The sequence below is a fragment of the Psittacula echo genome (genome assembly GCF_963264785.1).
Source record: "Psittacula echo genome assembly, chromosome: 6".
Classification (NCBI taxonomy): Eukaryota; Metazoa; Chordata; class Aves; order Psittaciformes; family Psittacidae; genus Psittacula; species Psittacula echo.
This window is the reverse complement of record NC_137743.1, coordinates 69,201,797-69,218,763: the sequence shown is the minus strand read 5'-3', so window position 1 is coordinate 69,218,763 and position 16,967 is coordinate 69,201,797. Positions and strand designations below refer to the sequence as shown.

General features: G+C 37.9%; 1 protein-coding gene across 4 annotated transcripts in view; it reads right to left on the bottom strand.

Annotated features, from left to right (window-relative positions):
• The window catches only part of OSBPL6 (oxysterol binding protein like 6), a gene marked incomplete at its 5' end in the record, with an annotated part of 51,972 nt that overhangs the window by 22,906 nt on the left and 12,099 nt on the right, over nucleotides 1-16,967 (bottom strand). For 3 of the 4 annotated variants that reach the window (XM_080621322.1, XM_080621323.1, XM_080621325.1), the window contains 8 exons: nucleotides 4,680-4,772; nucleotides 5,680-5,783; nucleotides 6,263-6,395; nucleotides 6,908-7,072; nucleotides 7,192-7,305; nucleotides 8,032-8,085; nucleotides 11,478-11,600; nucleotides 16,094-16,189. In XM_080621322.1, the coding sequence (XP_080477448.1) occupies nucleotides 4,680-4,772; nucleotides 5,680-5,783; nucleotides 6,263-6,395; nucleotides 6,908-7,072; nucleotides 7,192-7,305; nucleotides 8,032-8,085; nucleotides 11,478-11,600; nucleotides 16,094-16,189 (882 nt within the window). The remainder of the gene's footprint in view (nucleotides 1-4,679; nucleotides 4,773-5,679; nucleotides 5,784-6,262; nucleotides 6,396-6,907; nucleotides 7,073-7,191; nucleotides 7,306-8,031; nucleotides 8,086-11,477; nucleotides 11,601-16,093; nucleotides 16,190-16,967) is intronic. The other variant, XM_080621324.1, reaches the window with a different exon arrangement.

Sequence of the window (16,967 nt, the reverse complement as noted above, 5' to 3'; positions counted from 1 at the left end):
GTGATCAGAAAAGGGAGAGGGATAATCTTTAAGTGGCTTTCATTTTTGTTACCTCTTATGGCCTACACATTCTGAGGACATATTACATGTTTTCAGTTGTGTATGCCAAAGACATAAAAAAAGCTAGATATTTCACTAAAATTATCTCCAGATGAGTTGCAGTGCACTCACTAAGACTACAAAAAAAACCCCAAACCTATTAGCATTGCCATTCAGAGTTATAAGGCAATATGGAATAAGAAAACAAAAAGGATGCTATGGCAAGGCAAAAACCACAAAAACCAAACTCCTTCTGGAGGATCACTTGACCATCTAGAAGACGAATTCTGAAACAGATCACTTCGCATTGGTGGAAGTGAATGAACTGTGGTCATTCAAGATGCATGCATCTCAATGGTAAAACTTTTCAGTGTGTATATTATAGTGAGCTTGCTTATATATTCTTGTGCACAGCTGTAGCATTTCCACATCCATCCTTGAGTCTATTTGTTCTTTTTCTCCACACACCACTTTTTTGAGTTCCAGCTACTTTTCCTGTACATTACTGAAGTCTTGACTTCCAAAGCAATGCAAAAACTCAAATAAGGCATTCCAACAACTGCTTCCTTCTCTGCATGCCTAACATGTTGCCTCATCCTGCTCAATTTTACTTTTATACTTTCTTACTTTTAAGAATATTCACTTTAAGAAAATTCAAGCAAGTAATTGCCTAATATAGAGGAGCTCCATACTTATCAAAGTCCCTCTATTTAATGTCTAATCAAAATGTCATTATTTTGAAGCCATTTTAAGATTTTAGAAGACTAGAAAAGCCACTTTTCTGCTTTAGAAAACAAGTTTCAATACCTTTATATTTTTCTTCCCCTATATCTTCACCTTTAGCCACTTCAGTATTTTTTAATCCATATACATTTTTACTTTTTCTGAAAGCAGCCTGGGAGCCATATAAATAACGATGGTATAGACTGGATACATGGACATCATGCTGAAGAACAGGATACTGTATTTCAATTGTTAGCTGAATGTCTTGCTCCTGAAAAATTCCCACTGGTAAGGTTGCTGCATCTGAGAATGGCCATACCCTTCAATCTCTGGCTAATATTACTGCCAGTGCTACTGACAGTGGAAAAGTTGTCTAATAATCATGGTGAGAGAAGCTTTGCTTTGCTCTATATCATAAAATTCTTGCATTAAAAACATGTAAATAATCTCAAAAATATGGAAAACAAATGTTGTTAAAAGAGAGAACGCACCACATGCACAATGTAAACTCTGTGCTCTACAGAAGTCTGTCTATCCTGTGAATAAGTCTGGAAAAATTTTCTTAACTAAAAGGGACATATATAAGAGAGAGACATGTACAAATATATATTATATATATACATGCAAGATTATGAATGTCGGTATACATTATTAAGATGGGAACAATGAGCTCTGCAGACCCCCACACTCACTTCAACACAATAGAAAGTAAGGTCATAATCTGAGTTATGATATAAAGACATTTATTTAAGGGAAAAGGTAATAAGCCAGTCTTCGGGTCTGGTTTCATTTCTGAGCTGAAAGCCTCAGTAGAGCAAGATAACTTTTCAGGTTGTTCCATATTATGTAGTTCTCCCAAAAACTACTCTCCAAAGAAATAAAATAAATGTAAGAAAAAAATAAAAGGTCTTGGAACTTCACAATTCTGAGCTTTTGAAGGAAATCAAATCAACATTGGTTTGTTTTACTGTTTTTCAGTAACATATTTTCTTCTTTTGAAGACCTTTAGATGGTCATGGGAATGTCAAATCAGTCTTTTACCCAAAAAGGGGAAAAAAAAAATCCAAACCCAACATTTTGTGTAAAAGCATCATTTGTAAAATGAGTGAATACAGGTCAACTAATCTGTTGTTGCAGGCCATTTTCATAAGACTTTAAAATAGGCCTTTTAAAACCAAAATATACCTCCTTCATAAAAGCAGTCTTTCTTCAGAGTAGTCCATGTATCACTCTTGAGTAAAGGACTGTAAATTAAGCTGTTAATTCTAAAAAAATTAGCAATACTCAACCCACAAACTTGCAAACGTATATACATGTGCTAAGCTCAATTTTACTTTAGAGTGCAACCCCACTTTAGTCACCGTGTGAGCAACTTTAACTGCATACAGAACTGGTATACCTAATTGGCAAGTATATATTTCTAGGAAACAAAGCAAGCAGCTTTTCTTACAAGAAAAACTATTTCAAACACATTATACACCTAGCATTCATATTCAAGAATGTGTGAGCAGAAACAAAAAATTGGTAACAAGTACAATACAATATCTGGATGGGAGAATTCTCTCCTTGCATCTTGTGCAGTGGATGCTGAGCTAGCAAAAAGTACACCCTCGCTCCCCATTACTCATGAACAAGACAGTATATAGAGAGCTTCCTAATTTTTATGCTCCCCAGAAGGATGGCTTTCAGTATCATACTGTCAGAGGCTCTTTGGATGGTAGTTGATGACTGCTCATTCTAAAATAAATAGGTGCAAGTACTTCAGAAGGAACTAATAGTGCAACTAGCTTAAAGTTAGTATGTTAGTATTAGTATTATCCCCTAAAACTAATGAGATGTATGGAGACATGGGGAAAGAGAAAGGAAGAAGTTTTCTTAGTACCAAATGTCAACCACTAAAGCAAATCATGTGTAGTCACCATGAAGAAGCTATCACAGATTATACAAAGTGATTCTCAGTAGTGGATACCCCGATAAACAGTTTATAAAGAACTGGAGTAGCCTTGAAAAAATTACCTATAAGAAAAGCCAATGAAGATAAGAAGGAATGGCTAACTGAAGAACAAAATGGGACTGCAAGCTTAAAAAGCACTTAGGCATTGGGGGAAATCCATATTTTTGTGGAATGGCAACATGAGCAAATTAGGAATAACACAATGAGTCAGAGTGAGGCCATCTTCCACAAATCACAGCTTTAGACCATTCATGAGACAGGACAGCTCTTGGAAGAATAAAAAATATGTTGAGCCAATCAAATTAGGCAAGATAATGGAGCAGCCAAAAAGGAATCTTTGATGTAATTTAAAATAATTTTATTGTTTCTCTTTCACTGCAAATGAATGCATAAGCCAGTCATCAATAACTTAATGCTTTACTCTAACAAAATAAGCTTTATATTTCCTGCATTAGACTAGCCAGGAGATAATGCTGACCCAGGTTAGGCAGAGTTCATTATTGACCCAGAAGTCAAAGGCTCATGTAGAGCAGTGCTATGCACACAAACTCTCTCAGGGTAACTTGCAAACCAACCATATTTGAGAATTTCAGGAGCTGAAGCACAACTCCTGCCAAGCCACAAACAGCAGTTTAAGACTTTTAGCCGAATGATGGAAGCCCAGACCAGTGTCACTTTGGCAAAGTGAAGGCAACACAGGAACACCTTGCAATTCCTCATAAGCCACCCTGAATCATCATACATCGACTGCTTTCATCATTTGTTTTTTCATCATTTTCATGGAGAGGGATTTCTCTGAGACCACTGTGGCATGAAAGAATAAAATGCAGTGTTGACTCTGTCTCTTCATAGGCACCAAGTACTTGCATCCATTTTCCTGATATTTTTATTTGCCTGTGTTATTCAACAGCAGTGAAACGCAGTGATCCTTCAAATGCAGGTAATAAGGCATGACATCAATCACCAAAATTCCTTTGTTAGTGAATGTTTTTATTCCTAATAGATGCTTCATTGTTCAACCTATTGTGATTTATCTAGTATAACAGTTAGAAAGAAAAAACACCCACAGCTCCAATGAGAAAGCTGATGCAACTGCAATTTCTTCTTAAGATTATTAATCTTAAATGAGTCACAGAAAACTCTTTATTGTGCCTCTAGGGGACATATTAAAGGCTTTCAAAGTTTGCATGAATTCCAAGGAATTTAAATGGATCAAAAGTTACTGACATTTATTCATTCTGTAGCAGACAGCACAGTGGTGATTGTTAGCTCCTGCAGTCAGTTGAACAGTCTGCGTTATCACTTGCTTAATTATAAAAAGATTACATTTTGGATTAGGCCCCAAAACACAACTGCTTCTGACAAAACAGTAAGACACCCTGGATCTAGCAGCAATACAAGCATATTAGGCTGATTTCTGTGCTTTTACTTTCCAGCTCTAAGGCATGATAGAATAAATTCTTTCTTCATGTAATTTATTCTCTTTTTATTCAGTTTGTTCCCATGTTAGCCTTTTCCATAAGAGAAGCCTTGTGAAAATACTTCTCATTGGTAACATTCCTAGTATGGATCTTCACAAAGGCAACTGATGTGTTTAGTATTTCATTCGTGTTTTCTCCTTTCAGCTTCATGTCACCAGTTCAATTGCCCTTCTTGGAAGTTTGAGGCAGAACAGCAGTACCCCTATGGGCTGCATGCATATTGCCTTTTTAGCACTTTAATTGACTTGTACTCAGATCCCACTCCTTTCCCTAGATGGCAATGTTTTCATATGAATGAATGTAAAATCAATACTTTCCTTATTATCTTCTCTAGGTTTTAAACAACAAACTGATACTTAATTTATTTCATCAGGAATATAAAAGACAGTACCTTGACTTCCTACTTTCAGCTAATATAAAACTTCATGCTTAAAAGTTAATCTGAAAGTACAGTGAAAATTAAAACATTGTGCGTTCAGTACCTGAAGTTGAATTTTTGCCTCTTTGCTGACACTTTTTGTTCTCCATCGTCTCGTGACCCGCTTGTCTTTCTTTGAAATATCTACACAGTTAGCCTACATTACACAAATAGTTAAAAGCAACAAAGTACTATTAAATTGACACAAGCAACACAGACAGTACAGCAAGTTAGTAGAGAAGTGTAGCATTAGATGTCTACAAATTAGAAAGTAAGAAAAAGGAATCTGCTGCCAGGACCCACAACCTCAGCAGTGACCAGCTTTAGCTCCACATACACTTCTATGAACACATGGTATATTTATCTCATTTAGCAAAACTACTAATGTACCTTCCTCATGAGTGCACAATATTTAGGACCATGTCTTGAAATCCTCATGGATTTCTATTCTGGTACTAAGAGAAATGTAGGTTTCACTTCTGCCTGAAATCAGTGGTAAGTCTTGTGGTTACCTCGTTGGAACTAGACTTCCCAACACACCAACACCACTGGCAGATTTGTACTCAAGACGACTGAGTGAAAAAGGAAAAAGAGTATTTAGGATTAAGGACCTGCTATTTGCTTTCTTGTGGCCAAGAGGAAAACTCACCCTGAACTTGAACAGTGCAAACCTTGGGACCTTTGTACTATTTTCTAGAGCATGCAACTGAAAGTCTTTAGGTCTCCACTCCTTAAAAACTTAAAATATCTTACTCAGCACAACAAAAACTCCTTAAATACCATTTCAGTGTATACATGTATTTCTATTGTAACGCTTCTTAGCTTTGCTCTGCAGATGACTTAATCATTTGATTCATCCTATTTAACTCAGTAAGTTGTAATTTTTTGTTTACATATGAAACATTATTATACATGATTAAGGTACAAATGTAAAGTAAACCTTTCATCCAGGAGTTACTAGAATTTCGGAAAATCTTTCTGAATTAACATACAACATGTCTATGTTTCCCTTAACATAAAGAATAAATGTTTCAGTGTGATGATTTATGTTCAAGGACACTTACCTGCATGTCTGTGAAATTTGGTGCTGACTGAGTTCTCTGTAGTATTTCTAAATTTTGAAGAAGTTTACTGAGTTCCACAAGGTTTGATTGACAATGAGCAAGATCTAAATAGATATAATACAAAAATAAATCAGGTGCTTCAGCTGTACTTTTTTTTATTTTTTGTCATCATGTCCATCATTGGCACCTTATTTCACTACAAAACTTAAACATCCAAATCCCTAGTAGTAAAGCATCTAAGTAAAAGTTTTATTTATTATTTACAAGAAATGTTGAGCACTTGTTATTTTTATGGGAATCAGCAACAAGCATGGACCTGAAAAGCTGATCATATTTTAACAATGATATCCATTAAGATAATACAGATTAAGATAAATTTTAAAAGCAATATCCTAAAACTTGCAAAGAGGGAAGTTCCCACCACAACCATCTGAATTACCTAAAATAATTACCATTATTACCTGAAAAGCTACTTCGTGTGCACGTAAAGATACCATTTAACCACTTTTTACTCACTGTTTCTTATTTTATATCAACAGTAAGTTTTGCTGAAAGAACAAGGGATGAAAAGATAAAAGCTAACCTTCTGCACATCTGTCCATCTCTTCAGAATCCTGCAACCAGGCTGCTACTTTACTCTGACCAGTAGTGCAGGTAGCAGGAAGGCTGTTACTGCAAGGTATAGGAGACTGCCAGGGGAGGCTATTTTGCTGCACCTAAGGCATAATAAAATGCTTAAATTTACTGTTGCTATATTGCTCAGTCAGTGTTATCACCACCTACCTCAGAATAAGAAAACAAAATATGCCTTATGATTTCAGTGACATCTGTGATGCAACTATATCATTCCCCAAGATGCATATTTTTCTGAACAGCATGCTGGAGAACCAAACCAAGAACGTCATAAGCAAACCGTGTTTGCTAACCACCAGCTGGAAAAGCTGTTGCTTAAGAGGAAGAACATTATCAAACAGCAAAGAAGCAGATTTATCCCTGATTGACAAAGGCAAGTGCAACTTTTGCGGGGATAGCAAATTCTTTGCAAGATCATGCAGCCCATTGATGAAGGCTAAATCAGATAGCTTTTCAGCTGCACACACAGCTTTTCACTGGCCACTGGTTCTCACAGCAGAAACTCCTCACTACTGGCATTACAAGCAGAACCCCCTTAAATTGTCCATGAGCAAGGTCAGTAGGCATGAGCTTTCAACAAAAGAGCACTATATACCTTTCCATCTGACACATTAGCAGCCGGTGATGACTCTGTTGTAGAGGCTGAAGGGAATATATGAAAGCTAGCATCTCTTGGAGATCTCACAATCTCATTCTGACGGTACAACCGGTGGTGGCGTAATTTTGAAACCCATGCATCAAACGAATCCTGTGACTTCACCTGGAAATAGAATCACTATTAAGAAAGTATTCAAAATACTACTTTTCTATACATACTTACCAGCTTTATTTTTTTCCACAGTGCGTGCACAGACAATAAGTATTTGCACCACTTTTTACCTTCAGATGATAGATGTGTTCTTCTGTGTCAAGATCTATTCGACGAGCCTTCTTTTTTATAGACATAACTGATAAACCAACATCAATGCTCCCATGGACTTTGCCTTTCTGTATCTAAAACCAAAAAGCAGGGTAAGAAATTGGCAGTATTACGCACTTCTTCACTAGATTTAACGGAATAATATCTGGTACTGAAATGGTGTCTCATTTTAGGAACATTTTAATGTAAAGCCATATTAAAAAATAAAACCTGTAGTCAGAGTAACTAACCACTTACTGTATTTATAGACAGAGAAAAGTATCTCACAAGAAGTGCTTGGTGCAGAGCCAATTCCAAAGTTAAAGTGTGCTGGTTCACACCAGTATATGGCTACAGGTAGGTAAGAAGCAGAGAAAATTAGACAGTACTCAGCTCCCTGCTGCTACCACTTGATAGTTATTGGTATCCAATTTAACTAATTTAATGTTATCTTTTTATATCTTTTGATTACATTGTAAGCAATTCTCTGCTTTATCCATATATCATAATAATCAGCTCTGACTGACATAAAAATTGAAAAAGAAAAATGAATGATCAGGCTGATCTCACAAGAACTTTCATTAAATAAACTAAGTAAATTAGTTTTATTTTCATATAAGTAAGGACAGAATGCATTTATTTTCATATAAGTAAGGACAGAATGCATTCAAAACCTTACATGCTTTCCATATACAGATCTCTTTGAATCTATCAATCATGTGTGTCCTGTCATAAATATGCCTAGAGTGAGTACGAGATTTAATTACTCAGGCATGCAGAATTCCAATACAAACGTAAAAATGGTCTTCAATTCTACTTACATCAATTGGTGACTTTGAATATTTCAACATTCCATTATCCAGTACAAAAAACCTCTGAAAGTAAAAAAAAACAACACTCAAATTATTTCTTAATGAGCAGATGCAATATAAACTGTGTATAACAATTCATCTGCAAAATAGAAATATTACTCTGTAGCAATTAAGGAATGTTTTGGGGTTGGAAAGGGAGGATACTCCGCTCTCGTGAGACCTTACTTGGAGTACTGTGTACAGTTCTGGTGTCCTCAACATAAAAAGGACATAGAACTGTTGGAACAAGTCCAGAGGAGGGCCATGAGGATGATCAGGGGACTGGAGCACCTCCCATATGAAGATAGGCTGAGAAAGTTGGGGCTGTTCAGCCTGGAGAAGAGAAGGCTGCATGAAGACCTCATAGCAGCCTTCCAGTATCTGAAGGGGGCCTACAAGGATGCTAGGAATGGACTCTTCATGAGGGACTGTAGTGACAGGACAAGGGGTAATGGGTTAAAACTTAAACAGGGGAAGTTTAGATTGGATATAAGGAAGAAATTCTTTACTGAGAGGGTGGTGAGGCACTGGAATGGGTTGCCCAGGGAGGTTGTGAATGCTCCATCCTTGGCGGTGTTCAAGGCCAGGTTGGATGAGGCCTTGGGTGACATGGTTTAGTGTGAGGTGTCCCTGCCCATGGCAGGGGGGTTGGAACTAGATGATCTTAAGGTCCTTTCCAACCCTAACTATTCTACGATTCTATGATATATACAGGAGGATTGGGAAGGGGAAAGGGAGGGAAAATACTATTGAATAATTTTCTTGCTTTTTTGGACAACAGTTTTCTTCTAAGCAAGAAAAACTAGATTCTGTTTTTACAACATTATGTTCCAGGTTTAACTTAACAGACCTTGATAATGAAGGGTATTTTCTTCCTGGTTTCCTGCCAATTCTATAAAATCCTTAAGAAAAACACTGTAGGCTAATTAATAGAAATAGATTCATATTTTTAGAGTTAAACCTAAAGCACTAATCTATGCTAAGATCTAGAATACAGCAAATTATTATCCTAGATTCTCTAAGCTGTCTGACATGGAAGGAAGGAAAATGCTTTCATGATGTGAACCTGTTCAATCAACACTATGAGCAGGGTCAGTAGTTAGATGGTAAAATATCTCCTGAAGATGGTTCTGGAAATTATGTCAGTCGCACAACAGATGGTACCAATATCTCATGCAGGGCAAGAAAACAGTGCTTTCCTGGAGCTTCTTGAGTAAGATGTCAAAACAACAGGAGGGATTTTGGTTCAGGATTTTTTTTTTTTAAGTAGGTATGGTCATGAATGGACTTCATAAGAACATGATAATCATTTTATATTGCTCTGCCTCTCTTAAGTTACACACACACACACACACAAGATGACCTCTCCTCACATTTTGTTCCAAACCTATGCTGCTAAAGCACATACAGAACTGTGTAGAATATAACATGCAATGTTCAATAGACAAAGAATGCTATGGCTTTCCTGGCAGAACCCTAACGCAACACATGCTACAATTACTGTCTCTGGAACTCCTCACTGGCCTCACAGCACAAAGTATTGTTAAGGAAGCTGCAGGATATTGAGGCAGCAATTTAAAAATAATAATAATTAAAAAATCTTGTTAAACAATCCTCTTCCGTAGATCCTTAGGTGAAATGTGAAGCAGAGTAGAGCAGGATGTCAAACTATGAAGCTCTTAATCACATTAAAAATTCTTTACACTGGTAACTGGTAAGCCAGCATGAAAAACAGATCATCAGTAATGATCTCCTTTGTAGAACTATGAAAGCTGGACACCCCTTGCTGTCCTATAAAGTTCCTTACCAAAACAGACACTTATTCAAGAAACAACATATTAACAGGGTAGTGAGACACTGCAACAGGTCGACCAGAGAAGCTGTTGCTGCTCCATCCCTGGAAATGTTCAAGGCCAGGTTGGGTGGTCTACTGGTAGGTGTCCCTGCTCATGGCAGGGGAGGTGGAACTAGATCATCTTTAAGGTCCCTTCCAACCCAAACCATTCCATGATGCTATGAACATAACGTATTCTAAAGGCGTGGAAGCAGTGGGTTATTCCGTATATTATTATGCATGTGATCAATTGTTTGGGGGTTTTCGGGGGTGGGTGTGGTTTGTAGGGGGTTTGTTTGTTTGGGGGGTTTTTGGTGTGTGTGTTTAGGAGTTTGGTTTTGTGGGGATATTTTAGTTTTGTTTTGGGGTATTTTTGTTTGTTGTTTTTGTTGGGGGGGGGGTGTTTGGGTGGTTAGTTGGGATTTTTTTTAAGAGGCTCTGTTTTTCTGTTCTTTCAGTGTTCCAGCTATGTCAGTTTGATGTCTTTTAATCCTCACAAGCTAAATTTAACTACTGGATATGTTTGGTTGCTGAAACTATAAACTTTAGTTAAACAAAGCGAAACAAAAAAATCTAAGGTAGGTAGGCAAGCATGCACAGAAAACGGTGGCAGGCATATGTGTGAGTTAGCCTAACATTCACAAGTAACAGAGAAATTAGAAGTGCAATTCATACTAGCCTGGACTGTATGGACCTGGGTAAATCCTACTGTGTTTAGCAAAAAAACAAAGTTAATGCTTTCCCAGGAAGAAACACCATGTAGAACAAACGGTTCCACTATCCTTTGCAGTAAAATGCATTCTGTCCTGCTTCAATTACCCTCAGCTACAAAAAGATGGGTGAGTGCCAATGCCACGCATCTTGTTGCTACGTAAAAAAAGGGGGAAAATGCAATTATTATGGTATAAAATAGACAAAGGAGCTTAATAACACCAGGTTTAGGGCTAACAAGAGGTTGAATAATGCATGGCAAAATGTCGCCAAATTAAGTAAACAGAAACAGGAGATTTGGGGTTGAGTTTTGGGGTGTTTTGTTTTGTTTTGTTTTTTTAAATTGAGACATCTAATGGCAAACTGCATAATCCCACCGCATGCCAACAGAGAAAATTGCCATCAAGAAGACGAACAAAATTTAGGGGTAAAGCTGAGAAAATCTTCCCAGTGAGCATGCTTAAAGAGGAATGAATGGTCTCCCATATGAACACCTTGGGTCCATGCAAAAGCCCTTACTCTCCTATCATGAAGTCCTGTGTACTTTAATGTAAATTCAACTCAATCTTATAGTACACAGCTACGTTTTGTTATAAAGTATTGGAAAGAACAAAAGGGATAGTGATTAAGCCTCTCAAATCACAGGGTATCTTCTGCATTATTTACAATTTCTGTCTGGATTTTGAATATAGCATCAGGCAGCAGGCACTGCAATTTGGAAGCCATAAGCAAACTAATTCTTTACACAGTTTGAAGAAAAGGTCACACCAAAACCCTGGGCATTTATTTGACATGCTAATTTCCTCTAGACAAAAGATCCCAACTCATAAAATAAGGTAATAAGCTTTTGACTGTTCTATGAGACATTTACCTTGTGCCAACCTTTTAGAGGCCATTTTCTCTTTTTCAGCATGAAACCTTCATGTTTGTCTGGCTTCTGGACATTGGTCTGACCTATTTTCAGACCCTCTATGATTTCCCAGCTGTCAGGTTCCTGGTGAAAAGGTATGAAGACATATTAGTTAATTAGCTGTGCACACAGAGGATGAAAAATTGCATTCACATTTAGCACAAATTCTCCAGGGCAAGACAAAGAGTAAAGGAGGGCCAGACTTTGAAATCAGCCTATGTAGGTATCAAAATACATGGTCATCGTATTACGTCCAGCTGTATTTCATTTAAAGTTACTTAATATGAACATTTTTGGAAGTCTAACCCTTACCAGGTAACTAATAGGAAGTTGAAGCTTTTAAAAAAGTCTGACACTGTAACTGAACAACAATCTGAGTGTGAATCTGAACATATGTTCACAACAAGGACTGCATCCCAATTAAATAAATACATCCAAATACATGAAAACAGGACCAAATTGTGGCTCAGCTAAGTATAAGAAAGATCAGACCTACTACCGGAGATAAGAGTGTGAAAGTGAGGGTGGCTCTGACCAGCTGCTAAGTCTACCTAGAAGGCATCCCACAAATTAGCACTGCACTGTAAGAACGAAAGAGATTGAACAGATTTGCAAGTGGAGTATGGGCAAAATCTAAATGTTAAAAATGTACCTTTAGTCAGAGTATTTCTTCTCTTACAAAAAGATGCTACCAGGAAATGAAATGAGGAGGAAAGCATACTGTTAAATACATAGATACATATCAACAGTGCCCTTTGTGCTATTCCCTGATCATGTCAAATTGTAAATTTTCTAATCTTTAAAGTACAAGCTACATTGACTCTGGATACCCTATTTTCCCCTTAAAAACAGAAAAACAAGCAGAAGAGATTGATTTGTTGTTGGTTTTGAATGCAGCCAGCTCTTGTCTTCAAAGGCATTTTATGACAAAGTTTCACAGGCTAATTGCCCGTTTAGAAGTCTGCAAAAGGATTTTTTTTTCTCCTGGATTCATTTCACTGTATTAAGAGAAATTTACAGGAAAGCTAACTAATTTTCTCTCTAGAGAAAAGAATAGAAACTGTATCATTTCAGACACATCCAGCTGTATGCCTTTCAGGGAGCCAATTAAAGCATACTTCTTGTACATGCCACTTCTTATGCATGATGACTTGTACAACTCAAACTAGACTTATAATATACCATAGTGAACAGCTAAAGAACAGTATTTTTGAAGAGAAAAAAGTCATGCGCTTATTCATATCCTTTTGCTACTATTGCAATTAAAAAAATTCTGTACCAAGTTAAAAATATCCTACTGCCTGCTCTTTAAGACTCTATTTTACTAATTGTACCCTACCAAATTGTAAACTTGCATTTTCTAGCTGATCTGTCACAACTCCCAGCAATGCTATGAAATGTTATCAGCAATGCTATGAAATGTTATCAAGAAAGGAAGTTCATACAGAATCAAACATTTAAAGGGAACAAAAAGTTGTGTCCTACATTTCCCACAGAACTGTTTGAAGCCTTTACAAAGGTTGTTCAAAACTGTCAGTCTTTCATAACCCCTCCAGTTACACAGCCCTACAATTTTCAGTAAGGTCTTGTTATTTTGAGAAGGATGAAAAGCCCTATCCCAAATAATACATACAGCAGTCAATTTTAATAGAAATATTTTTTTAGTTTCTGTCGTGGTTTAAGCCCAGGCCGTAAATTAGAACCACGCAGTCTGCTTCCCCCCACCTTTTCTTCCCCCCGCTCCTGGAGGGATGGGAAGGAGAATCGAAAGAATGTGACTTACACGGGTTGAGATAAGAACATTTTAATAACTAAGGTATAACACAAACAACTAATGTTACCACCAATAATAATAATGATAAAGGAAATAACAAGGGAAGAGAATACACCACCTCACCAACAGATACCTCGCCCCCACCCTGCAGTGAGTTAGCCCTTCCAGGTAACTCTCAGTTACATCCTGGGCATGACGTGCTGTGGTAGGGAATATCTCTTCGGCTAGTTTGTCCCTGCTTCCTCCCAGCTTCCCCTCCTCCCTGGCAGAGCATGAGACTCACAAAGTCCTTGATCAGACCAAACATCGGTGTTATCAGCTCTGTTCCCAGTCCGAAAATCAAAAACACAGTGCTGCACCAGCTACTAAGAAGGAGAAAAATGACTGCTACTGCTAAACCAGGACAGTTTCACTTTCCCTGCATACCATAAACCGGAACTGTCACAGTGCCTCTAAATGCCATGTTCAAAAAAATGTCTTTTTTAGTTCATTGTGTTTTGCTTGGATGTTCTATTTCAACTACTGTAGAGGGAAGCACATATGTATTATTTTTTTCCCTACAAAGAAGCACTTGACACTTGAGGGGTGCAAATTAAACTATGAGTCCCCTGGGGTGAGCGGAGAATCTCTCTCTGCAACTCTGCCAACTGATTCTTCAGCAGATTGATTTTTCCTTTAGAAGATCAGCTGCAGGCATAAGTCTTTTATCTACGAGATAACACCAGTATTGATTACTTCTCAACTAGAAATCACAGTCTCACATAGCTATTCATTTAAACAAAAGGCCAGATACAGAGGGACAAAATGAGCAATTATTCAGTGCAATGTGGATACCTGTCTCCTACTGCACCAGTGCTACAAGCTGTTCTTTAAACCACCCTAACAATCCTGACTCTGTCTCATCCCACAGGTTTGCTGTGATGAGATACGCCCAATACAAAAGACATTATGCAAGAACAGCCAGAAATGGGAGAAAAACAGAGTGAAAGTGGCATGCTTGAAGAGTCTTCATCCAATGCTGATTCTCAAGTACAACATCAGTAATTTACAGCTTCTGCAATTCCCTACGTGTTACATGAGAAACAGCTCTGTGCAAAGCAGCAGGGCCAGGGAAACCTAAGCACAACATACAGTCCCTGGATCTGCATATAACCCAGCTTTTGGGAGTAAGGGAGCCACTACCAACAGGTTTCTGAACCTAGTCTTTTTGACTGCAAAGTATTTCTTTTCCAAATAAAACAGAATCATAGAATCACAGAATAGTTAGGGTTGGAAAGGACCTTGAGATCATCTAGTTCCAACCCCCCTGCCATGGGCAGGGACACCCCACACTAAACCATGTCACCCAAGGCCTCATCCAACCTGGCCTTGAACACCGCCAAGGATGGAGCATTCACAACTTCCCCAAGCAACCCATTCCAGTGTCTCACCACCCTCTCAGTAAAGAATTTCTTCCTTATATCCAATCTAAACTTCCCCTGTTTAAGTTTGAACCCGTTACCCCTTGTCCTGTCACTACAGTCCCTCATGAAGAGTCCCTCCCCAGCATCCTTGTAGGCCCCCTTCAGATACTGGAAGGCTGCTATGAGGTCTTCATGCAGCCTTCTCTTCTCCAGGCTGAACAGCCCGAACTTTCTTAGCCTATCTTCATACGGGAGGTGCTCCAGTCCCCGATCATCCTCGTGGCCCTCCTCTGGACTTGTTCCAACAGTTCCATGTCCTTTTTATGTTGAGGACACCAGAACTGCACACAATACTCCAAGTGAGGTCTCACGAGAGCAGAGTAGAGGGGCAGGATCACCTCCTTTGACCTGCTGGTCACGCTCCTTTTGATGCAGCCCAGGATACGGTTGGCTTTCTGGGCTGCGAGCACACACTGAAGCCGGCTCATGTTCATTTTTTCATCAACCAACACCCCCAAGTCCTTCTCTGCAGGGCTGCTCTGAATCTCTTTTCTGCCCAACCTGTAGCTGTGCCTGGGATTGCTCTGACCCAGGTGTAGGACCTTGCACTTGGCATGGTTAAACTTCATCAGGTTGGCATCAGCCCACAGAATGTTTCCTTCTGAATTTGTTTACCAGTTCTGTTTCAGAGATTACAAATACTTAATTTCAGATTTTTCTTCTCCATCAAATATTCCATCACAGCATCCTTGCCTTTTCAGCACCAATCTTACTTTTTCATAAGAAGTATCTTAAAATGAAGGCTTCTTTATATGGTATTAGACTTACTTAGAATCAGTTATTCTAAAAACTGAGGAATTCAGCCTGGAAGAAATTGACTACAAAGCACCATGCACAAGGCTGCAACTTTCAGCAATTCTTGGGTTTACTCCTACAGTTCTGTTTCCCTTTCTCAGGAAAAAAGTCTCAGCAAGAGATTTTAAATTTCAAACGTTAAGAAACTACCCACAAGGAATGTCATTAAGACATATTTTTAAAATTAATATCATTATTGCTTAGCAGCAGTTTGGGGCTTGGATATGGTTTGGTCTACCTTAATAAGAGGATAGGACTGGATCATTTCTCAAAGTCCCCATTAGCCCCATACTCTGAAATTGTAACTTGCCCCTGGGGGCCAGCCATGGGCAAAAAGCCCTAGACCATCACCACCATCAAAATCCTTAATTTTGTTAATTTAATATCTACTAAAGATTAGTGGCACCTCAGACACCTCAGCTGGGGAACAGGAAGCTGCAGGGCAGGCTCACAATATACTTAATGGTAGAATCATACAAAAAAGCTGTTAGTCAAAGTACAGAGGAAAACTCATCACCTAAATTACAACCCATTTATTTGCTTACCTTGGATAGAGAGATAGGGTCACTTTCGAGGAACTGCTTGCTTAAAGAAGGATCTGTGCTTCCTGAAGAAGCTTTCCTCTCCAAAATATGAACACTCTATAAATAAATAAATAGATAGATAGATACATAAATTACATGGAGTAATTAAAGATGATAACTTATCATTCAGCATTACCTTTCAAAATACATATTAAGTAATTAATGACCAATTATTACACTCCTTATATAAAATATCAGCATCGTGGCTCGAAACATACCAAGTACTAGCCATCCACAACATAACTGCACACTTTGTCTTTTGAGGCAACAAACGTCTCAGATCTTCCTTTCTTTCTTTTCTTATTGCTGGTTTTTAAACTAATTATTTTGTTCAGCCTAGAAATGACTGAGAACAGAAAAAAAAAAAAAAAAAAAAAAACAAAACAACAAACAAACCAGGAAAGACAAGTAATGCAGTTTTTACATGCAAAGTGCTCATAGCCAGACCTGTTATATTTTCTGCTAAGATACAAGACACTGAATACACATATCATGCAGTCAGCACTTCTGAAGAAAACCACTGTACATATGATATTACTGCCTCTAACATGTTCATTACCACACCTCAGAATTTTGTTTCTGACTGAGATGAAGTAACTCATTACATGAGTGTGTTTTAATAGATGACAGGTTTTCACAATATCAGTTACTGGGTCTCAGCTGATGGGCTTGCTGGTAAGCATTTATGGAACACAGTAATCTCAAACAAGTATAGCTGGGTTTACATATGACAAAAACATAAAATTTTGTATCTTCAGCCCATGGTACAAAAGTGAAATACATGATGTCATAATTAATTCTGAAAACAATACTATTCTTGAAAAATACCTAAAAA